Here is a 24,409-nt window from a genome sequence, read left to right as displayed (position 1 = left end):
TGAGCATGGAATTTGAGTCCCAGCACCCTGCACAGTTATTTTTACTATAACCTTATTCTTTCAATTATTGCCCAAGGTTGGTGACCATACATGAGGATGGGCTGTACACAGTGTGGCAAACTGCAAGCTTTGCCCGAGGACCCAGCTCCGGCTTCGCTTCCACGGTTCTGTTCAACGTTTGCAGTTTTGCAGCTGCTGCCTCAAGCTGTTGCTTGATCTTTCCATTCTCCCTACTTCCAGTGGCAAAAAGGACCCCAAGATACTTTGACTCCCCTACCTGTGGAAGCTGCTTTATAGAACAACCTTACTCCTGCTGAGAACCACCGCCTCTAAATTTGGGGGTGACCTTCATCCCAGCAGCATCGCACTCTGAGATGACCAATTCTAGAGCATCCTGAAGATCGCATTCCATCAAGGTTAAATCGACCACAGCATGTGCAAAGAGCAGCAGTGAAATCCCAGCCTGGATACCCTTCAAACTACGACGCCAACAATTTTGGCATATGGAGAGTGTATCACTTAGTCCTGCTAATTTCCACTTCTCCTGGTGAGGGTCATGGTGGAAGAAGGCAAGTGGCCCCAAACCTCCTTAATGCCGCCACACATTCTAGCTCCTTCTGGGTGATTCCCAGGCATTCCCAGACCATCCGTGAGGTATAAACTCTCCAGCATGCCCATCTGCTTCATTTGAAGGCAACAGTAACAATCCCACAGTGCATGATAACATTATAATTGAGGAAGCAATAATTATTCTCACGTTTTCCATATTATGCAATACTGAGAGGGGGGTGTGTCCAGTGTGGACGCCAATTAGTCAAAGAAATCCGTGTGTGTCTCCAGAAGCAACCTGCAGCATAACAGTGTGATCTATTCAAAATGGTAATATTTCCTATTGCATTATACATCTCACAGCATTGTGTACAAGGGTGGGGAGACAGCCTTGAGTATCTGCTTTTATTTGCTTTTCTAAGCACACCAAAGTGCTCACTGAGCTCAGAGGAGTCATTCAACATGGATATTATCATAATTTTCTGAAGCTATATGAATACAATCATGCAGTAATCATACACCCTCAAAATATGAAACCTTCCACAGCAGATTTCAGATAACAGGTATATAGTTTAGGTGAGGGTACAGTGCAGTACAGGTGTACCTGAGGGAAGGAGCAGGGTGGAAGCAGGGAGGGGGCAATATGAAGCATTGACTGGAGGGCTATTTCTCACTGTAGGGGGTCCAGCTGCTAGAGTGCAGTCAACACACACCAACGCGGGAGACTGCTGGCAGCTCAAGATCTGGAAAGGCAGAAGAGAGGAAGGAACGTGGAAGGACAGTGGAGGGAAGGAGACCAAACAACAGGACCATGACCAGGAAAAGAATGCGTTTTCAAGGGCTCCTGTTTCGTGTTTCGTAAGTAACGATTAAAAACCTCAAAAGCGCAATCAAAACATCGGGTCCTAACAGCACAGAAGGAGTCCTTGACCCACATCTGCGGCTTTCGACGACCCGGACGCGTGACGGCAATCCCATTAATCATATTATATTGCTTTTGAGGTCTGACATCTGGCTGTAACATCTAATGTTTGTCCCATCAGCCTTATTACGTTACTTTCGAGTCCCAATGTTTGGTCGCAACATCTCGCAATGACCCCTCCATCTGCTGCGCGATAACATCAACTGGCCCTGCTGCCCCAAGGCACCATATTTCACTGAGTCACTCAGCGTGAGTATCAGCGACCGCGTTTTATTCACTAAATGCTCTATTTACGGAACGCTTAATTTGCGATTCTATTCTAACAACCTTTTTACAACGCCTGGCAACTGAAATCGAGCGTGCTCTGGGAGAGCAGAAAAAAAAAGGGAAAGAAAATGTAGAAATGAATGTGAAAACTATAGTGCAGCATAAAAATATAATTACAATACTGCACTATATTATTACAGTGAATAGTGTGGAGATCAGTGGAAAAATAGAACAAAGTCCTGTTATACAATGAATCATTTATGCATGCTCATTGTTTAAATATCATTATTGTAACATCCAGACACAAAACAAACACATTTTACTGCACCGTCTGGACATGGACATAAAGTGCAATGAGTGCATGGGTGATACTATAGAGGCAGAGCAAAAAAACACACAGGATGTTATTTACATTTATTTATTTGGCAGACACTTTTCTCCAAAGTGACTTCCAGTGAACTCTGTGTAGTGTTACCAGCCCACACACCTTATTCACCGCGGTGACTTACACTGCTAGATACACTCCTTACACTGGGTCACTCATCCATACATCAGTGGAACACACACACACACACACACACACACACACACACACACACACACACACACACACTATGGCTGAACCTGAACAGCATGTCTTTGGATTGTGGGAGGAAACCAGAGCACCCAAGACATACACTGCTAGATACACTACTTACACTGGATCACTCATCCATACACCACTGATAACACTACACAGAGTTCACTGGAAGCTGCTTTGGAGAAAAGTGTCTGCTAAATATATAAATGTACTAGTACACTTTAACTGTAGTTCTCTTAACCAAAGAGTGTCTGCCTGCTGTCGACTGACCACAGAATTTTCCGTAACCCTAACCCTACTGAAAATAAAAGCCACTTGCTGCAATTACAGGAGTTAGTGTCATGGTCTAGATGGGCAATTCCTTGTTACCAGCGGTTTCTGCCGTGTGAATTACTGCTGGGACTCTGCGCTACGTCCTTTAGCAACTGGCTGCGTAAAAAGGGGTTTTGCTTCCTGTGTTACGCAGGGGGCCCAGTCAATGGGCATCTGTTCTTTGTCTGAAGAAACGCAGCTACACTTGAACACCTATTCAGCTCTTGAAGAAAACAGGCGTTTCTGAATCGGTACCGGGAGAAAGAAGAACACCGACTCTCAACGACCTCCTTCCCCCAGTGAGAAGGGCGTGAATTTTGATCATGAATTCCAGTCTGCTGCTTCTGCTGAGACTCAAACCAGCAGCCTTCATGGTTTCGCTGTGTCTTTAACCGCCAAATTCCCTGAATCGGTCAGTTAGTGAGTCTCTTTTTTTCCAAGGGGCTCCAAAATAATTGAACCAAATTGAACCAAAAACACTGTGGCCTGAGCACCGCTGTCCACTGAGAGACTGGACTTGCTCTCCTCCGTACCCTATTGCCCCACGCTACCTACCCTCGGGTCTTCGCTTAAGAGTGTGGGGCGATACGGGAAGCCTTTAAAATTCCACAGGAGTGTACATTGGCCATACTGGGTGTGTTCTTAAATCGAATGACTGTGGGACAGCAGAGCGATTAGCAGGAAAATTTGAGCTGATGGTTTTTCGGGTACGTATGGCCACTTTAGCAGCAGTGTGCAGTTTTAGAAAGTTGTTCACAGTAAACATGATGTGCTCAGTGGATTCCTGCTTGGTTTATTACTCATCCTGCAGAGAACTGATCAATTAAAAAGAAAAGTGCTAAAAACCCTGGAGCAGTAAGCGTGTAAAGGTATGTGTTTCGTATGGTGCTGAAATCATGGGTTGACAGTTATATATGTATTTTGTAGTGTTCTAGAGATCTTTGGGGGTTTTCTTGGATGGGCTGGAATCACATTATTATTTTTACTCGTTTAAAATAATGGGAAATGGGCTTTCGGTATCGGAAATGTCAATATCCACACGGTTTTCAAGAAAGGATAATTCTGTAAACTGAGGGATGCTCTATAAATGAGCACAGGCTTAGCTCCTGAAGGTCTTTGCTCACCCTGGAGACAGTTGCCTCCGCACCAGCCAGACCACTAGGATCGTTGAGATATGGATTTATTGAGGGAAGAATCGGGAGCAGGACTTTGTTCCCTTAAAAATAGGTGGGCGGGCAAGAAATGAGAGTTTGGGCCCATTTCCAGTCTTCTATTGAACATGAAGATATTAATAGACTGGCAGATGAAGGAGTACCTGGGGAAGCTGAAGGCCATTAGTAGACTTCCTTACGTTTTCTTTCCTAATGGAAACAGACCTTTCAAAGAAGTCATGAAGAGTGAATCACCATTAATAACCATTTTATCCACTCTCAGATTATTATGCCACTCGTACTGTTGTGCGTCTCTGCTTTTTGTTTTATTGTCCTGTCAGTTTTCTGGGAGACCCGTCTATAGACCCCACTGTACAATTTCACATTTTAATAAACATAATATGTAATAATGGACGAAGTTCAGACTGCAGCTCCACTCTGAGCTGAGTCATCAGGAACCAGAAACATGACTGATGTTTCTCAGATGGAGGAAAACCACCTGGGGGGGGAACGACGACACTCTCATGTAATGTTACAGTAATTACAGTGTTTTACAGGACTAACAATAAGTATAAAAATGGGTGACATATATGAAGTAAGACCGCTCTACCCAGGATCGAGGGCTCCGATCGCACCTGCAGCAGGAGGCACAGCGGTCAGAGCTGCCACCTTTGGGCTTGAGGGATGCAGGTTTGAATCTCACCTCCTGCTGCGCTACCTTAGCCAAGGTGCTTACCTTGAACCAACATGGTAAAAATGAGCCTGCTGTATAAATAGGTCAATAATTGTAAGCAGATTTGGAGCAAAACTTCAGCTAAATACACGTCCTTTGCGGTTAACGTGACCGCATGGTGATGCTGCTGCCGGCGACTAATATGACGACTATATTTGGTCTCGCTGCCTTTCGGTCGCTCGGTCCAGCCGTCCCGTCACGCCTGGAAGATTCCTCGACTTTCCCTCCTCCTTCCCTCATCCCGCTTTCTCCCCTTTTTTCTCACTCGTCTCTCGGCGCCGTCCCTGCAGCCGGCCGCCACCAGACACAGCCAAGCACGCGCTCGCCCGACTGCCCATGTGTGGGCAAGCTGTCAGTGTCACTGCGATCTCAGCTGAATATATTTATTTGTCTCTGCCTACATTACATATACAGATATTATACTGCTATCGATATTTTACATATACTATATAACATTTAAATTTAGCCAATGCGTTTCTTCAAAGCTACTTACAATGTGAAGGTTACAATTATTTACCCATTTATACAGATGGGTAACTTTTACTGGAGCAATTTAGGGTAAGTACCTTGCTCAAGGGTACTACAGCAGTAGCTGGGATTTGAACCTGCAACAGCTCTACCGCCTACACTGTCAGCTGCACATATCACATATGCACATTATTATATATTTAAATATCTTTTAATATATACAGTGGGGGTGCAGCGGCGCAGCGGGTTTGGCCTGTACCTGCTCTCTGGTGGGTCTGGGGTTCGAGTCCCACTTGGGGTGCCTTGTGATGGACTAGCATCCTGTCCTGGGTGTGTCTCCTCCCCCTCCGGCCTTACGCCCTGTATTGCCGGGTTAGGCTCTGACTCCCCGTGACCCTGCTTGGGACAAGCGGTTTCAGACTGTGTGTGTGTGTGTTAATATATACATGGTATACGAACGTATTATGCACATGTGTACTTTTATATGTACGTAGATACACACGCATTTTCCATTTTCATTAACTGCTTGTCCCTGTCAGGGACACGGAAGGCGGGAGGGTATTCCACAATTACTGGGGGGGGGGGGTACACCCCAGATGGGAAGCGAGTCCCATAAGGAATACATCAGTGTGTGTGGGGTGGGTGTGTGTGTGTCTATTCTTTCCACTCTCTTTACAAAGTTGCATTATACAAATATATATTTCCATGTATTTAAAAAGTTGCATGATATTTCTCTGAGTCGTGTGCAGGTCTCACAGAGGCAGTCTTTAATTAGCCTGTCAGTTCTGCTGCCCCTATCCCCCCCCCCCCACCATCACGCCATAATTAGCATGTTTTAATTTTTTGCTTTGTCTTCTGGTTGCTGGAGTGACGGTGTACTCCAGGTGAGCTCAAGCAGGAGAACGCAAAGTCTTCTCCTCTCCCTCCACCACGTGCGTGTCGGGCAACGTCTCCCCCTACAGAAGTCCTGAGCGAAACATAAGCCCCTCGTTTCCATCCTCGCGTCCGGCCGTAGGAGGGACGTGATAAACCGAACTTGTCAGCATCAAGCTTGGGATTATAACAATGACTACATTAATAAACATCAACTCTGGTCATGCTACCTGCGTAGGCAGACGGACACAAGAGGGAACCAGTGTGTTCAGAACTCAGTTTGTTCATAACTCCAATGTGATGCGTCTCAGTCACAGTAAGAGGTGAACAAGAAAGGCGCCCCTGCTCCGGAAGGTTTATTCCCACGTTAGGTTCTGCAAGAATGCTGGCCGTAAATGCAGTAAATTAAAAAATGTTTTAGAGGCGCTCTTATTTTCTTGTTCTTATGACGCTTGACCTAAATTTAAACTAATTAAAACTGTAAGATATTATTGCAGTCTCTCTGGGACAGAGATTTTTGACAGTAGGTGAGTAAATAAAATGATGATACCTTTAAAAAAACATAACCATTGGTGAGGGGCAGAAGGCCCTCTAAATAAACGGCACTCGAAGAAGGCGAACATTCAAACACGATAGACAGTAATGAGCAGCGCTCCTTCTCCTTCATCTCTCAGCCTCTCCACCGCTATTTGCGTAGCGGGCCTTGGCTGGGGACCCTCGGATGTGGGCTGCGTCTGATGTTCAGAAGGGAACCGCGGTAAAAGGATGGCACTCGTCCTCCCGGGGCACCGATTCCATCCTCATTCTTTACTCCACGCAGTACCTAATTGCTTAGCAGAGGCCCTCATCCAGAACAGCTTCTTCTGAGGTCTTTCCAGCTACATCACGGGTGAGACAGCTTAAGATGAGAGCCTCATGTAAGGACAGTGACACTGGTAGCCTCTCTGGGACTCAAACCTGCAACCTTCTACTGTACAGAGCTCATTGCGGTGCAGCATCTCACTAGTTTGCAACTCCTAGCGGGCGAACGGGCAGAGACGGGCCTCTCGCGAACATGCCGTGAGAAGTGGCGAATGGTGCACCATATTACCTGACCTAGTGAGGCATGACGGGGATTCGAACCCATGCCCATGTTGGAGCACATCAGGGAAGGCTGCGTTCACAACTCTGAAAAACACGCTTGACCCAATCGAGGGTCTCCTGAGGCTTCGATGGGGTCCAGCGCCCCTTGCTGCCCTCCGCTCTCCCTTCATTTACCCCCCACCCCCGCAGACAATCCCACAGCTCCACCCCCACTTACAATATCAAGTAACCTACAGTGGTTTTCGCATTTATAGAGCAGAGCAATTTTTACTCTATCAGTCCCGTAAGTACCTTCATCAAGGGTACTGCAACAGGAGGTGGGGTTCAAATGTGGGACCTTAGAATAGAAGGCAGCAGCTTTAACCACAGCACCACCTGCTCCCCTTTATAACACTTCCACTCTGTATTGATAAATCTAAACACACAGTATTGACTGTGTCTCTCTCTCACACACACACACACACACACACTCTCATTCATTGATTGCCTTTAGAAAAGTCTGTTATCTTCACACCCGCTGTGTGAATTTGCCTTTTTATGCATGCTATACAGGGGGTGTGGTGGTGCAGTGGGTTGGACCGGGTCCTGCTCTCTGGTGGGTCTGGGGTTCGAGTCCCGCTTGGGGTGCCTTGTGATGGACTGGCGTCTCGTCCTGGGTGCGTCCCCTCCTCCGGCTCCCCGAGACCCTGTATGGGACAAGTGGTTCAGACAGTGTGTGTGTGTGTTATACTTAATCTGAATTTGTTCGCCAAACCCCAACTTCATTCTTACTTTCAAGCACCGGTCGCTCGATATCTTTCCCACGCAGATGCGGTACTGCTCTCCCCCCCAGGGTAACCCTCCTCCACAGAGAAATCTTCAGCATAATTCAACCGATTCAATACACAGAACAGCGATTGTGTTCAGCGAGTGCCGTGTTTGTGTCACGTCCACGTGTGTCATCTTATTTACTCTCCTCTAACGAGTGTTCGGAGCATCTTCTCCTCGCGAGTAAATGATGACTCGTCCCTTCATCTCATTCACCGCTCTTCCCTCCAGTCATCACCACAGATCTAAAGCGGCCTCATCCTGACAGCATCTGCGTTCTCGCTTCTCACATAGCTCTCACTTGGCCTCCCCACCTGGGACAGTTTACTATAGTAAAGACAAGGGTGTGACAAACAGGCTCTCCGCTACTGAACCAACCAGTTTACTATAGTAAAGACAGAAGCAATGCGGTTCTGGTCCAGGGTTCCTGCAAGAGGGAAGTGTCCTACTGTCGTTTTGCCGTCACGGTGACTGAGGGACATTCGGGATGGATGTCGGACCGAATGTGCTCATCGATCGATCGAAAGACCTTTGGAGGGACGCCCGGCCCAACGCCCCCCACCCCCCTGCCTTTCTCCTTCTCGCCGGTACACAATCAATATCTAATTTTAAACACATTATTCCAGTTTTACTGGATGCAGACGGGCGCCCTCCTCGCGGTCCCGCGACAACCTCACCTGGACTCGTCCCCATGCACCGAGTAGGGTACGAGCCCCACTAACCGTATTCCCGTCTCTCCTCGATTTTGCCCGGATGGCGTCGCGGCGGGAGGGAACGAGCGGGCGCGTGGCCCGAGCGGCACTGTGTCAGGTTAATAAAGCCCTGACGGAGGTAGGATTTATTATTTACATATTCGGGTTTCCATGTCTGCTGAATGGGTGTTTGAACCACTTTCCTTCTGGTGAAACGGCCCAAAGCGCTTGATGGGCGATTAACTGGAAAGCTGCGGTTTAGGGTGCACAGCGAGTCTGTCGACAGGGTGCGAGGGTGGTCCTAATGAGGCTCCGCCCCCATTTAGCTCCACCACGCCGTGGGTAAATCCCACCCCAGGCATTACAAGGGTTGCAGGGTTCTCACCTGTGTGGTGGGGGGGTCTTCGGGAAGCTTACTTGGCCTAGATGTCCGTAGACTAGCCCACTCCGTTATGTGATCGCACCAAGTCACGTAACCATCTTCTCCACAAGGCTGGTGAAAGGAGGAATCTGAAGGCCTTATATCAGCCACAGAAGGTGTGATCTTTCAACTTAAACAGCTCAGACATTAAATGTTTAGCGGTATAATAATATTAACGATGCACTTGTTTTCGGTGTCATTAACCTCCCGTCCTCCAGGGGGAGTCAAGCACCGCCGCTGCCGCCGCCGCCGGCACCGGCACGTGGGCCCGCGGGCACGTGTGGGTGTGCGCAGGAGTGCGCACGTGTGCCACTTAAGCTTCGGGACCAGAATGCGGTGACCTTCGGCGTGGGGTCCACTGGTGGGCGTGCAGAAGTGCTCCTACCTCTGACTCATGGCAGTGTTCTCCTTTCATCCTGCTGGACCGTGTCCTTCATTAGCCTCGAGGTTCCGGACTCATCCGCCACGACGCAGCCTCACCATTGAGTGCTACTTCATATTTTGCTTGTTTTCCCTCGAGTCCTTGTCCTTGAGGACACTGGAGTGCTGCGCGCCCCTCCCCCAACCCTTCGCTGCCTCTACGCTCGGCCCGTCCTCAGCACTCGGGTTCTGTTGCCACAAACTTCTGATGTTCACCTCGAGTCCAGGAGAAGAAAGATCCAACAACAACAAAAAAAAAAAAAAAAAAAAAATCACAGTAGGAAACCTAGGGCACATTTACACTTATTCTTTTAGCTGACACTTGTAATGTAAAGCTGCTTACACTGATTTACCCATTTATACAGCTGGGTGACTTCCAGTGTACCATTTCAGGGTAAGTATCTCGATCGAGATTGTGTTCCAACTACAGGGGATCACACTCCTTAGCCTCCCCGGGAAAGTCTATGCCGGGGTACTGGAGAGGAGAATCCGACCGATAGTCGAACCTCGGATTCAGGAGGAGCAATGCGGTTTTCGCCCTGGCCGTGGAACACTGGACCAGCTCTATACCCTCACTAGGGTGTTGGAGGGTTCGTGGGAGTTTGCCCAACCAGTCCACATGTGTTTTGTGGACCTGGAGAAAGCATTCGACCGTGTCCCTCGTGGCATCCTGTGGGGGGTACTTCGGGATTATGGGGTTCGGGGCTCGTTGCTACGGGCTGTTCGTTCCCTGTATGACCGGAGCAGGAGCTTGGTTCGCATTGCCGGCAGTAAGTCAGACCTGTTCCCGGTGCATGTTGGACTCCGCCAGGGCTGCCCTTTGTCACCGATTCTGTTCATTATCTTTATGGACAGAATTTCTAGGCGCAGTCAGGGAACGGAGGGTGTCTGTTTTGGTGGCCGCGAGATCTCGTCTCTGCTTTTTGCGGACGATGTGGTCCTGTTGGCTTCATCAAGTCAAGACTTGCAGCGTGCACTGGGGAGGTTTGCAGCCGAGTGCGAAGCGGCGGGGATGAGAATCAGCACCTCCAAATCCGAGGCCATGGTTCTCAGTCGGAAAAAGGTGGATTGCCCCCTCCGGGTTAGGGGGGAGTTGCTCCCTCAAGTGGAGGAGTTTAAGTATCTCGGGGTCTTGTTCACGAGTGAGGGAAAAATGGAGCGGCAGGTCGACGGACGGATCGGTGCGGCGTCCGCAGTAATGCGGTCATTGTACCGGTCTGTTGTGGTGAAGAGGGAGCTGAGTCGTAAGGCGAAGCTCTCAATTTACCGGTCGATCTACGTTCCTACCCTCACCTATGGTCATGAACTCTGGATCATGACCGAAAGAACGAGATCGCGGATACAAGCGGCAGAAATGAGTTTCCTCCGCAGAGTGGCTGGGCGCACCCTTAGGGATAGGGTGAGGAGCTCAGTCACCCGGGAGGAGCTCGGAGTAGAGCCGCCGCTCCTCCGCATCGAGAGGAGCCAGTTGAGGTGGCTCGGGCATCTGTTTCGGATGCCTCCCGGACGCCTCCCTGGGGAGGTGTTCCGGGCTTGTCCCACTGGGAGGAGGCCTCGGGGCAGACCCGGGACACGTTGGAGAGACTATGTCTCCCGGCTGGCCTGGGAACGCCTTGGGGTTTCTCCAGGGGAACTGGAGGAGGCGTGCGGGGAGAGGGAAGTCTGGAGGACTCTGCTCGGACCGCTGCCCCTGCGACCCGGCCCCGAATAGCAGAGGAAGATGAATGAATATCTTGATCGAGGGAATTACAGCAGGGGGTGGGAGCCAAACCTGGGTCCTTCAGCTCCCAAGACTGCAGCTCTAAGCACTACGCCCCCTGCCGCGTCGGGTATAGTGTATAATAATGAGTCGCGTCAGCATTCCGGCGTGCAGTTGAACAGCTGCTCCTGTTGGGGGCGCTCTGCTGCTGCGAGGAACGGGGTGTAGGCAGCGCCACTAGTAGCACCCCCTGGCGTCGCTGCCCCTCCGCGTGTCTCTGCCGCTGGGGTCAGTGGTGTGGTGACGGACCCAAGCGATCCACATGCCGACTAGCTAAAAAAACACTCGCTATTTAGTCTTCATACACAACAAAGCGCCATATTCCATATTTGCGCACACAGCCCAAAGGAACGGGGCGACAGCTTCCCCTGCTGGAGGACGCCGTGTTCCAGCCCGTCGCTTCCAGGGAGCTAAATGAAGGCCTGGTTGTTTTCGCGCCGCTCCTCGTCCCAACACACTCTGCGCACCTTAATCGGAATTCAGGCTTCGGCTAAAAATACCTCCGCAGGAAGTCATGTCGTCGCGTGTTTGCAGCGGTGGTCCGTTGCTATGCAACAGATTGGAAAACACTGAACTTTGAGCGTCGTATTGCCGGCGAGTGCGTTGCCTTTCCAGTTGTTCGAACGTGCGTGCATGCGCGTCCACACTCACGACTCTGCATAGGTGTGTATCCGTGTACACACCTAGAGAAGTCAATCTCATGAATATTCATGAGAAAGTGCTCTGTCTACAAAAGACTCCAGGACAGGGCTCTAAATGAAGGTGGATTGACACTGAAAGACATTTCCCTCATGAATATTCATGACTAGAGTATTTTTTTTTTAAGCCGAGCAGCAGGAAATGCAGCTCTAAATTACCCCATTATGGAAAATGAATCGCCCGTGCCTTGCCTGACCGGTCTGTGCCGAAGTCACTTCTCCAGATGGGAGAAGGGAGTGCGTGACGGAGTTCGTTAAAGCGCCGCCACCGTCTGCACTACGTCTCCCGCCGGAGAGACCCGAGGCGAACAGGACCAGCAGGGCCTCGTAACGGAAGCCCGTGTGGGGTCCGCTCCCCTGCTCCTCCTCGAACCTGTGTTTGCTGGTGCTTTAAGCCTTTCGGAGAAGTGACTCGTGCACCTGCCCGTCACACAAAGCACATTTTGGCAACGTGTCTTTGCCTTTCGAACGGACAAATCATAACAGCGCATTTCCAGTGTTCAGTGCCATGACTGTTACATATGAAAGAGAAATATTTATATCGGAGCAAATAGTACGGTGACCATAACCATGAGGCAGTCCAACTGCAAAACGAGAGAGCCAAGTAAATCACCTTGGTAACAATAGATCAGGTTGCATATTGAGGTTATTTATGGACCGAGGCTTCATCTGATCTTGGTTTATTCACATAAACAAAACAAGTTCAAAAATTCATTATCAATAATAATTCTCATTAATGACAGTGCAGGGTCACCATGGTCCAGAGTCTATCCTGGAAACAGAGAGTGCTGGTCCATCACAGGCACACACACTACGGGTAAGTTTGCATCACAATTCACCCAAAAAGCATGCTGTTGGACTGTGGGAGGAAACCAGAGCACCTGCAGGCAACCCACACAAACATAAAATACTACAGTAACCTGGACTGCAACTCCCTTCAAGATTTACACACACACACACACACACACACACACACACACACACACACAGTCTGAACCGCTTGTCCCATACGGGGTCGCGGGGAACCGGAGCCTAACCCGGCAACTCAGGGCGTAAGGCCGGAGGGGGAGGGGGGACACCCAGGACGGGACGCCAGTCCATCGCAAGGCACCCCAAGCGGGACTCGAACCCCAGACCCACTGGAGAGCAGGACCCGGTCCAACCCACTGCGCCACTGCACCCACTCCCTTCAAGACTCAATGAGACAAAATGACGCCCATCATCTGAACGCGTACATGTTTTAAACAAATCCAGGTTTGATTGACATCCCCTCTGCCCCTCCCCCAGCCACTTGAGCAGAGTTTCACATCTCTCCCACAAGACCAGTGGTTTAAATACTGTGTGAGCGGTGTGTCTTTACTCACTGGCGCATTTTGTGTGCGTGTGAGAGAGAGAGAGAGACTCTCCCAACCCATGTTATTCACACACACACACACACACACACACACACACACACACAGTCGTACTTACTGCACACATGTCTTTTACTCTCTGTGCACCAGAAAGTGAATTGCACATCTTCACAGACACATTAAGCAAGTGCTCCTCTTCCTCACCGAGGTCTTTCATGCAAGACATGCAAACCCCATGCATCACCGGGTAAATTCACGTTGAAAAGCACATGTCCCACAGTGCGTGGTCTCCAGGGGTGGAGGCCACATATAACCAGCCACTGTGAAGGTCAGATCTTTAGAAAGTACGGTGAAGCACCGCTGGCTCCGAATGACTGTGTTGCCCACATAAAACAAACAAAGCAAAGCTGATTAACAATCAATTAATTAATCAAATAAATTGGATGTGCACTTATAGCACCTCATAATATTGCATAGCTTTGTTATTCCTAGGTTTGACATACACACATAATCACACGTGATTGAAGACATTCTTAAATAGCTTTTAAAAAGTGTAAAAAAAAAAAAAAAAAGATGCAATAAAATTATTCTTAAAAAAAGACTAAATAAACTGCACAAGAATATTTAGAAGTTGAAGAAAAAAAATGCATTCCCGAATTCGAACTCACCTGAACTTCCTATAATGCAGCAGTAAATCAGTGCATTAAGTTTGATTAAAAACACAGAATACAAAAATAATCCCTGCAATTACAGTAATATTTAAATGAGCACTGCACAAAAACATTGTCTGCCTTCATTGTCATGGCCTAAGAATATAAATAAATATAGTAGTTCATGCTGTAGAGACATACATCACAGAGATGCTAAAAGAAATTACATATCTTCCTTTACAATAAATATACTTTTAGATCAACATTTAAAAAAAATATTTTATGATTATTATTCATGCATTTTGTCATACTGCACTTCCTAGAGGTTCCGCACTTAAAGCTTCCACAGTTCCAATAGTTACTTTCCTATATTCTTTTCACTGAATAAATTCATTCCATTGATATAATTTACATTTATTAAATTTAGCTGATGCTTTTTCCTAATGCAACTTACAATAACTTACCAACAATTATTTACCCAATTGTACAGCGGGGTAATTTTTACAGGAGCAATTTCAGGGTAAGTACCATGCTCAAGGGTACTACAGCTGGGGGTGAGATTCAATCCTGCGACCTGCAGGTCCAAAGGCAGCAGCTCTAATCACTACGCTACCGGATGTCCCCAATGATTAAAATTTTCTAAAGATGGGATCACAAGTTTGAGCATGTCATGGTAAGGGAGACTGAAAAGGCAGTAACTGTAAAGGTAAAGAGGTATTTCAGCACCTTGCCCAAGTCACGGTCCACCGCTAAAAGGTGGTGTACCTCCGCCCTCTGCTGGTGAAAACGTGCAAGCGGCTTGCACGGGTTGAGCTAAACAGTGGGCGGGTCCAAATAATATAATATATTCATGCCTGCATGGAGACAGGCTCCCGCCCACCCTGAGCCCTGGAGTTCAGCTGGTCAAAGTCGCTGGTGATCTCCTGCAGGGATTTCCCTTTGGTCTCCGGCAGCACGGCGCCCACAAAGAATGAGGCGAGAAGGCAAACGGCGCAGAAGGGCAGGAAGCAGAAAGAGCCGAGGCCGCCCACCACGAATGGGAATGCCATGCCCACCAGGAACAGGTTGAGCCACATGAGGGAGCCGGCGATCATGTAAGCCGCCGGGCGGGCCGTTTGGCCGAAGACCTCGGCGGGCAGGATGACCGAGACGCCAGCGGGGCCCATGCCGAAGCTAAGGATGTAGGCGAAAACGCAGGCCATGCTGAGGTAGGGCATGCCAGGCATTGTACCCTGGAGCGAGAGCGCCAGCGTGAAGACGAGCGCCCACGTGGCCATGAGCGCGTAGCCGCCCACAAGCAGCCAGCGCCGTCCCAGCCGCTCAATCAGCAGGCTACAGGTGAGCGAGGAAAGCAGCTCGCAGGCGCCTGTGCCGATAGTCACATACTGGATTTGGCTGGCTGAGATGCCCGCTTCCTGGAACACATAGTAGGCGTAGAAGTAGATGGAGTCGTTGCCGCAGAGCTGCATAGCACTGCTAGTGACCACAATGGACAGCAGTTGCCAACGGAGTGCTCGGTCTGAGAAAAGCTCCCAGGGCCTCCGTGCTCTCGTCCCTCTGCCAGCCGCCACCTGCTCCCGCTCCTGCAACATCTCTTCCATCTCGGCTCCGGGTACAGCACGTCCGCGTAGGCGGCGCAGGGCCCGAGCGCAGGCTTCCGGGTCATCGCGGTCAATGAGCAGATAGCGCGGGCTTTCGGGGAACCAGGGCAGGGCTAGTAGCTGCACCAGGCCAGGGATAGCATTGCTAGCCAGCAGGTATGGCCAGTGAGGCTCGCTGCCCAACACGTCCGTGAGGCCCACCACCTGGCCCAGCAAGATGCCCAGCGCGGTGAAGACAGCCGAGGACAGCGCCACGAGGCCGCGCAGCTTCTTGGGGGCACTCTCCCCAAAGTACATGGGCTGCACATTCATGCTGACACCTGAGTTGACCCCGACCAGAAAGCGGGACAGGACGATCATCTCGAAGGAGCCGGCCACCTGGCAGGTCAGCACCAGCACAGTGCTGGCAATGAGGAACACATTGTTCAGCAGCAGGGCCTGTTTCCTCCCAAAGAAGACAGCCATAGGGCCTCCCATGAGGGCCCCCGCCAGCCCACCCAATGAAAACGCAGACACTACCAGGGTCCATATGAGCGTCACCTGGTAGAAGCTGAGTGCCACACCCCAGCGCTCCAGGCATGTCTCATTGATGAACCTCTGGATGTACACGGTTGGTGCGTTGATGATGGCGATGTTGTAGCCATATTGCAGTGTGCCGCCAATGGCAGCTGAAAACACCATGAGGATGAGGGTTCGAGAGTGACCCTTCTCCTCTGTGTCGTCGCTCATGGTGCAGCCGAGAATAAGTGGAACAACGTATGCTTTAATGCACCAGGTCCGCGGTGCAGCAAGCACTCCAGCAAATCATGCTAATCGGCTGGATGTGATTGGACAGAGCTGCACACCTGGAACACAGCCAGTGCCATACTTAACTTGCAAAATGGTTAAAATTTATATTTAACAAACTTAAATTTGGTATAAATTACACATTTTTTGCATTTTGCAGCACTTACAAATTTTGCACACTATCAATTTTCCAACCGCTGGCACGAGACCAATAATGACGTCACAAGGTCCTCGTTCGTGTACCTTAAACCTTTGCGTCAGTTTTACCCGTATCTTTATGGTATAGCATGCAGCTATTTACCCAGACGAGAGAAGAGACGTTTCGTCAGTGGTTCATTTAAAACGCATTTTTAGTTTCTCAACCAGTCAGAGACACTGCCACCCCGCTAAAATGAGTTTTCTGCAACCACACGACTTACATTCGCCGGCAGCTCTCTCTTCTTTGCGGTGGCGGTGGCGGAGCTTGCATACGTCATGTGCGCGACGAATCACATGACGTCATCACCGCACGACGCCAGGGAGTCAAGACGTTTTCTTTCCGTAAAATATGTACGTTGTCTTTACAATCTATGTAAATCCTCCTTTACTATTTACCGCATTTACGAGGAATGCTCTAAAATCGGTATTTTGTGCAGCAGTGAAGTGTTAAATGTTAGTATTTGTAGTGTTTGTGGCGGCGGTCTGGTCGTTTTTCGCGGAAGATTTGAAGCGTTTTGTGGTAGCTACACGACGATGTGAAAACAACGTTAGATTTATTTAATAGTCTGTTAATAAAATACATGTTCAACCCTGATGATATGTCCTAATACTATAAGAACGAATATTATTATAATTACACTTGTAAAAAGTATATATTTTTTTTATTGCGGATCCCTAAATTTCCGTGATGTAGTTCGTAAATGATCACCCCCGTTTTCTTAGTTAGTACAACTTTGCCTTCTTTATTTCAGTTGGAAATAAATCCATTTATTGATTGGTAGTCCATGAAGTACAATAATAAAGCACTCTTGCCAAGTTGCTATTAATTTCTGATTGATTGGGCACTCTTTGCAAATGAAACAGGCTTTTTTTTTGGATTGGTGTATACATCTCAGTTGAGTTAAAATCTGCATTTTAGTACTTTTTTCAGTTTAGGGTTATTTAACTATACTATAGTTACTAACAGGTCTACAACAAAACAAAATATACAGGCTGAGATGTAAGAAATGGGCCTATATTGCTGCAGGACACAGAAGAGACATTTTGCATGTCGTGTTTAAGTAGAACTGAATGTGCAGGCAGAGGAGATGAGGAACTCGTTGTCATGTGTCCATAAAGGGAGTTGTGCATGTTGAACTTGTCTTCTCTTTCTGATGAAAACCTCATTGGCCTACGCAGGGGGTCCTGTTTACTTTCTCTTTACCGGCTGTCTCGCTCGGAGGGTTATCGTCTCCGCATCGTTATTTACTCTTCGCTGTTCCAGGGCTCCGTCTCCCACGAAGAGGAAGGACAGGTCTGAGGACAAGGCGAAGGAACGCGGAAAGGACAAGACGGGGGCCAAAGAGGGGGCGGACAAGGAGAGGGGCCGGGAGAAGGGACGCAAGCATCGCAGTGCCTCCACTGGCAGTAGCAGGTCAGTTTTGTTCATCCGTAAGGGTAAATGTTCAAGACAAACAGTTCTTTAAATATCTCTATATTATAGCGAGATGCACTTCCAGTTCTGGTGTAGTAGCATTTCCATGTCAGGTTTTGGCAGTTTGATCACATGAGCAGGTTCTTCTGGGGCAACACTGGGAAGGAGAGAAGGGGGGATAAAGCACATTCTCTTGGCCTCAAGGGCTTGAGCTGCAGATCCCTAAATCTCAGCTCTTATCCTGGTAACTTAGAGTGCCTGGTGACTCCCTGCACCCAAGAAAAAGCACATCCCTCATCCAGCTCTGGCTGCGTGGTCCCACTGGCACGAGTTCTCAGCATTGTCCACGCTGTGGTGCACTGAGCTCCCTCCATCCCTCAGCTGCTCAGTCCATCCCCCCATTCAAGAAGAGCCTCAGATCTATAACTTTCAGAGCCACTTCTCTCCTGATCTCTTGACAGCTACAGAAATAAGTCCAGCACCATTTGTTGTGGTTATCTGTGTATTTGCTTTTTGAACGTTACTTCCATAGGCAGGTACATGAGGGATGTGAACCAGCAACATGAACATGATGGGGCCAGACAAACACATGTTCTTTGATAATTCTGTGTCCGTCTAAAGCTCTTTGCTTGTTGGTGCACTTTCATTTACATATGTTGTTTTGAAGATCAGAATATGCTAAGTAGCTGTAAAGCAGTCATTGCTCAGGTCCATTTTTCCCACCTAAAACGAATGGAAATGGTGGAATGTGCTCTGCTGAAGGTGGGAAACACACTTACGGTTGCTTTTCAGCATGTGCTGCTCCCCATCAGGTCCCGCTCCAGCTCCAGCTCTTCCAGCAGCTCAGGCTCCAGCTCTGGCTCCTCCAGCGGCTCTAGCTCCTCCTCTGCTTCCAGCCGTTCTGGGTCCTCCAGCTCGCGTTCTTCCAGCTCGTCCAGCTCCTCAGGATCCCCCAGCCCCAGTCGCCATCGCCATGACAATCGCCGCCGGTCCCGTTCCAAGTAAGAAGAGCTGGTGGATATGATGGGGTGTCTCAGATTGGTTGCTGATAAAGTTGCAGTTTGCTGTTGGAATGTGGGCCCTTCACTGTTGGATACTGAACTTCCTAGTGTTTTGACAGCGTCCAGTTACATTTGGGACGGCCGGTAGTATAATGGTTAGAGCTGCTGCCTTTGGACCCAAAGGTTGCAGATTTGATTCCCACCTCAAGCTGTAGTACCCTTGAACAAGGTACTTACCCTAAAAATTGCTCCAGTAAAATTATGAAGCTGTATAAATGGGTAAATAATTGTAAGTAGCTTAACATTGTAAGTCACTTTGGAGAAAAGCAAAGTGCTCTGTGATGACACTATGCTGGTTCTGTCTATGGCTAAGGTCCAAATCCGTGAAGAAGGATGAAAAGGAGCGGAGGAGGCGCAGCCCAAGTCCCAGGCCCACGAAAGTCCACCTGGGCCGCCTCACCAGGAATGTCATCAAGGTGAGGACATGGTGGTCTGGTCTCTGCAGAACACTTTAGAAGTCTGACGCACAGCTCCAGGTGCTGTGACTGGGAGCAGCCATTGCCCTTTCAAGGGGGGTGGGACTTCACACAGCGTGTAATCTGTGGTGCTGAGGGTGCTGGGTTGATACCTGGTCCTCTAGTTGAGCTTCATGCATCAAACGCTGTTCTGTTGCTTCCTTTCGTAGCCTTTTTAAAGAACGGGGATGGTATCGGCTGCAGCTGTACCGGGTTTACCATGCTGGTCACTGACACAGTGATGCCAGTGTACAGGGCTGTTACCTCTCTGAGATAACATTCTCCACCTATTACATGCGAACTCTCTGATGTTGTAGGAACACATCCATGAGATCTTCTCCACTTACGGGAAGATTAAGATGATCGACATGCCCATGGACAGGCTTCATCCACACCTCTCCAAGGGCTACGCCTACGTGGAATTTGAGACAGCTGATGAGGCGGAGAAAGCCCTCAGACACATGGATGGAGGTAGGTGACAGGATGTGCTTCATTGTCTCTGAATATTTAGCAGTTTTTTTTTTTATTGTTGTTCCAGATGACTATGAACAGAGTACGAGGCAGGTAAGCAGCTTGCAGGTCACTCTAGTGGATCCTAGTATTGTGGAATAGTTTTCTAATTTTATGAATGTGAATAACAGCAGTAGCCTATAGGAGTGTGAAGAGTTACTTTGGATTTTACGTAATAACTGCTGAGAGAATTAATTTTAAGCTCTGATTCTTAAGATATGAGTCAGGTGAATTTGCGGCCAGGCAGTTTACCGCGTCTTTTTGGAATGTTGAATTAAGGTTCATCCACATGTCACCTTAAAGAGCTGATTGTTCACATCGTCCATGAGGGGTGAGGAGTAGTTCCACTTGTGTTACCAGCTCTCCTATACACGTGTGCATCTACAGGTCAGATCGATGGGCAGGAGATCACAGCCACTGCTGTGCTGGCCCCCCGAGTACGGCCCCCTCCGCGGCGGATGACCCCTCCGCGCAGAATGCCCCCGCCGCCCCCAATGTGGCGACGCACCCCACCACGCATGAGGAGAAGGTTGGTCACAGACACATTCTCTCTGCTGGCTGTGTGGTTTATGGCCCTGAACCAGGCTGATGTGGGTTTAAATCTCACAAAAACTCTTTGGTGTGGAACTCGACAGTTCCACTCCTGTTTTTTGAACGCGAAACCGCCGAGTTCCCGAAGTCATAAATTTGGCCAATTGCGTGTGCTCCTGCCCCACAGGTCCCGTTCTCCACGGCGACGCTCCCCCGTGCGCCGTCGCACCAGGTCCCGCTCCCCCGGACGCCGACGTCACCGCTCACGCTCCAGCTCCAACTCCTCGCGGTAGAGCTGCCGCCCACCAGGCTCTCTGCTATTGCTGTGCCCTCTCAGCTGTAGCCCCACCCCCCAACCAACAAGCCACACCTCTCTCCGCAGGAAGTAGCGGGACAGACAGCGTTAATCCAGACTGACCACAGACACACACACGTGACGAAATCACCTGCGGACACCTTTAAGGAAGATTGGCCCCTTCCGTGTCTGATGTAACAAAGCGCTTGGGTCTGCTTAGGTTGGTTTGATGCTTTTGTCCCCTTTATTCTTCAGTAAATCCTTTTTGATCCCCTTTAACAACTTATTGTACATATGGAATCCTTGTCTATATATAAAATATTCCCCTTTGTTAACCTTCACTGAAGTTTGCTTTTTGTTTTGGGTTTTTTTGGCAAGAATTCAGTTAAATCTGTGGCCTAACTGCAGTTTTTACACTTGCTGTGTGTGATTTGACTCCCCCACTATTAATATTCCCACTTAGACCAATGGTTTGTCTGCTGTTTTGAATTTGAATCCCATGGATGTGCCCAGAAGGTATGTTTATATACAGGGCTCCAGTCTTATTAAAACAGAATGTGCATTATATACATAACGGCGAAAACAGTCTTTGTTCTCATGAATCGTCATCAGCGTAACCACAGGGATTACTGGAAAGTACAGCATTTTACTGAGTTCAGGGTTCACTTTCCCAGCTAGGGCTCCTCTGTTGACGATTTGGTTTCCCTTTGCTTGTTTGCTTTATTATTAGGTTTCTCCATCAAGTCCTTAAACCCCAGTTTCTCCAGTGGCTCTTTTGCCATCAGGTTCCTGTGGGAATGGAGTGATTTTCAGACTCACTCATGGTGCTATAAAACATCCACTTCCACTGTTACATTGACATACATATTTACATTTATTCACTTAGCAGATGCTTTTCTTCAAAGCGATGAGAAATAACTAGGAACACACACCACTGCTGTTCTAGAGGACATTGCATGTTACCTTTAACAGTATAATGAGTAACAAACAAAGCAGACTGGAAGATAAATTATCATTAAGTGGATGCTTGCCTTTCCATTCGGCATTCCAGGTAGTCTTTGGACTGCATCCGGCACACAGAACTGTCGTATTTGTTTTCTTTCAAGCACTTCATGAATATCTCCTTGAACACTTTACATTCCCCTGAAAGGTGCAAAAACACAGAATAAACAAACCAAAAACACAGACATTTGATTACTGTTAGATGTACTAAAAAATAAATGCCTAAAAGAAAATTTGCCTCTGTATGACCAAAATACCTAGTTTCTTTATAAAAAAAAAAAAAAAAGTTAAAGCGGTGAAATAACCAGTTCTGAAATACACTAATTAGATTAGAAGGGTGAGATATGTGTGAAATATAGCCGATCAAGCAAAAATTGATGAATGGGACTCTAAAAGGTGCTTCTAGTACACGCAGCCTCCCATGTGGTATAAATAAGTAGTAGAAGTACAGGTAAAAAGAAACTGCTTTTCCAATTCATTCTCCACTGTAAAATCATCCTTTTCTTATATAACTGGTATTTTGTTAAATACTTAAGTATGTTCAGCAGCACTCGGTTCACATTGAACCCACTTGCCATTATTTCCTATGGGAAAAGTGTCCCCGCTGTCCGCAGTCTCACAATGACGTGTATTTTCGGTCCATATGGACTGGGCCCTGCTGTTAAACTTCTCCGATGTGCTGCTAACAGTCCCTTTGTGTGTCCTGTGCTGATTAACCTGGACAGGTGAGTTTCTGCTGTTACTGATACAGCTGACCCCTGCATCCAATGTGACCAACACCCTGTTACATTAGCAACTTTAAACCTCCTGCATCAATCCAGCACGCACACACACATTTTCAGAACCGCTTGTCCCATACGGGGTCGCGGGGAACCGGAGCCAACCCGGTAACACAGGGCGTAAGGCCGGAGGGGGAGGGGACACACCCAGGACGGGATGCCAGTCCGTCGCAAGGCACCCCAAGCGGGACTCGAACCCCAGACCCAATCCAGCACATTCGGGTGAAAAGTCCATGCTCTTAACCACTGTGCCACCTGGTATTGATAAACTGTTAAGACCGCATAGAGCATCGGAGAGAAGGTATTGTGTCAGTCCTACAGTGCGGAATAAAAACACTATGAGTGACCCATGTGGGTTGAAGAAGTGAACGTCACACATGACCGCAAAACCCTAGCTATACTACCAAGTGGTCTGTCGGGGCTCCCGTTCATCTCCTCAGCCTCTCTCAACTGGTGTCCCACAGGGCTCAGTACTGGGCCCTCTACTTTTCTCACTCTACACCTCCTCCCTCGACCCTGTCATAGCCTCCCATGGATTCAACTACCACGGTTGCGCTGATGATATCCAGCTCTTCCTCTCCTTTCCATCTGGAGCATCAGACATTTCTGCGCACATCGCTGCCTGCCTGTCGGACATCTCTGCACGGATGTCTGATCGCCACTTACAACTCAACCTCAACCAAACAGGGATCCTACACCTTCCAGCTGTCCTATCCTCCTGTCAAGATTTATCGATCAAACTAGACAACTCACTCGTTTTGCCTACCTCCCCGGCTAAGAGTCTGGGAGTGACGACTGACCCCAGTCTATCTTTTTCTCAGCAAATCGAAGCCACAACCCGCTCCTGCAGATACATCCTGCATAATATTCGTAGGATCCGTTCCTACCTCATAACTGACTCTGCCCAACTACTTGTCCAGGCCATGGTGACTTCCCATCTGGATACTGCAACTCTCTCCTGTGTGGCCTTCCTGCTACTACCATCAAACCTCTGCAGCTGATACAGAACTCCGCTGCTGCACGAATTCTGGTTGATTTGCCAAAAAAAGCATTTCCTTGTATTCTCTCTACTCGTTTCTCTGCAATGGCTTCCTATGGCTGCCTGGATAAAATTCAAGACCCTGGTTATTATCTACAAATGCATCAATACAACTGCTCCCAGCCAGTTGACTGGACTTGATCAACCACTACGCCCCAGCCAGACCCCTCCGCTTGGCGGTCCCGTGCACGAAAGGTAAGATGCGGAGGTTCTCGGTTCTGGCTCTGTTGTGGTGGAGTGACCTTCCCCTCCCACTCAGAACTGCTGAATTTCTGTCCACATTTAAAAAGGGTCTGAAAACTCACCTCTTCTGGACTCACTTTACCCATTTACATTACATTTATTCACCCATCTCTTAAGTTCATGATGTTGGTGTAAATGCTCAATGCACCATAACTTTGAGATCATACCTGCTGAACACGGTAACCTTCACGCAAGAACTACTCGCGCAAATCAAATGTTATGTAAAAAATAGCTGTTAGGAATCATCATCATGTGAATAAGAATTGTTAGTCGGATAAAATATTTATGCAGCTACTCGTGTGTGATGAACATTGCTGGTTCATCATGGTGGAAAGAAACAAATTAAATTGTGTACTTAAGAATTATTGAATCACACGGCAGGCTGGATTAATGATCTGAGCGTCTCAGTGTTATTTTTCTATGTGAGATAACGACGTCTGCTAACTGTGTGGCTTTAAAGGCTACGTACGAAGCGCAGGACACCTTCACGCTCACCGAAGTGGTCTAGAGGAAACGCGCCCTTGTCCGGAGGTCGCGGCGTGAACGACTTGGTTCCAAAATTCATGGCAGTCGACATTTTCGAAGATATAAAACCTCATCTGTTCGACCACAGCTCCGATACCCGTTTACGCGTCAGGTTGCGTCAGCGACGTCACAACGTACGCACGTTGGACAAAAGCAATCAAAGGCCGAGAAGAGAGCAATCCATTGCTCGGCAATCCATTACTTCTTAAAGTGATATTGGCAAAAAAAACGTG

The 24,409-nt window shown here is 48.4% G+C and overlaps 3 protein-coding genes and 1 pseudogene across 4 annotated transcripts in view; 1 reads left to right on the top strand and 3 right to left on the bottom strand.

The window, feature by feature from the left end:
- The window catches only part of LOC108930258 (zinc finger protein 420-like), a 1,123,701-nt gene that overhangs the window by 38,786 nt on the left and 1,060,506 nt on the right, over positions 1-24,409 (bottom strand). The window lies entirely within an intron of this gene.
- Positions 14,586-16,082, bottom strand: LOC108930191 (solute carrier family 2, facilitated glucose transporter member 11 pseudogene; annotated as a pseudogene).
- LOC108930251 (RNA-binding protein with serine-rich domain 1-like) lies at positions 16,615-20,929 on the top strand. 2 transcript variants are annotated; one of them, XM_018745409.2, is made up of 8 exons: positions 16,615-16,673; positions 17,587-17,736; positions 18,549-18,737; positions 19,111-19,213; positions 19,570-19,723; positions 20,150-20,291; positions 20,481-20,582; positions 20,676-20,929. In XM_018745409.2, coding segments are annotated over exons 1-8 (849 nt in total). In that variant the 5' UTR covers positions 16,615-16,671; the 3' UTR covers positions 20,683-20,929. The 2 variants fall into 2 exon arrangements, with proteins under 2 accessions (XP_018600925.1, XP_018600926.1); XM_018745410.2 differs by having other exon boundaries at positions 20,481-20,929.
- Positions 20,858-24,297, bottom strand: cox19 (cytochrome c oxidase assembly factor COX19). The gene is made up of 3 exons (XM_018745411.2): positions 24,147-24,297; positions 21,620-21,731; positions 20,858-21,377 (listed from the first exon to the last, which is right to left on the bottom strand). The coding sequence occupies exons 1-3, from the start codon at positions 24,226-24,228 to the stop codon at positions 21,263-21,265; spliced, it is 309 nt and encodes a 102-aa protein (XP_018600927.2). The 5' UTR covers positions 24,229-24,297; the 3' UTR covers positions 20,858-21,262.

This window comes from Scleropages formosus, chromosome 1 (genome assembly GCF_900964775.1).
Source record: "Scleropages formosus chromosome 1, fSclFor1.1, whole genome shotgun sequence".
In the NCBI taxonomy this organism is placed as follows: domain Eukaryota; kingdom Metazoa; phylum Chordata; class Actinopteri; order Osteoglossiformes; family Osteoglossidae; genus Scleropages; species Scleropages formosus.
The sequence above is the reverse complement of the archived record's forward strand: the minus strand, read 5'-3'. Positions and strand labels throughout refer to the sequence as shown.

Coding starts and splice junctions, on each gene's coding strand:
- LOC108930251 (XM_018745409.2), top strand. Junction 19,214..19,569: donor TCACCAGGAATGTCATCAAG/GTGAGGACATGG, acceptor CTGATGTTGTAG/GAACACATCCATGAGATCTT. Junction 19,724..20,149: donor CCTCAGACACATGGATGGAG/GTAGGTGACAGG, acceptor GTGCATCTACAG/GTCAGATCGATGGGCAGGAG.
- cox19 (XM_018745411.2), bottom strand. CDS start 24,228: ATGTCGACTGCCATGAATTTTGGAACCAAGTCGTTCACGCCGCGACCT. Junction 21,732..24,146: donor GTTTCCTCTAGACCACTTCG/GTGAGCGTGAAG, acceptor TGCACCTTTCAG/GGGAATGTAAAGTGTTCAAG. Junction 21,378..21,619: donor CTGGAATGCCGAATGGAAAG/GCAAGCATCCAC, acceptor CCATTCCCACAG/GAACCTGATGGCAAAAGAGC.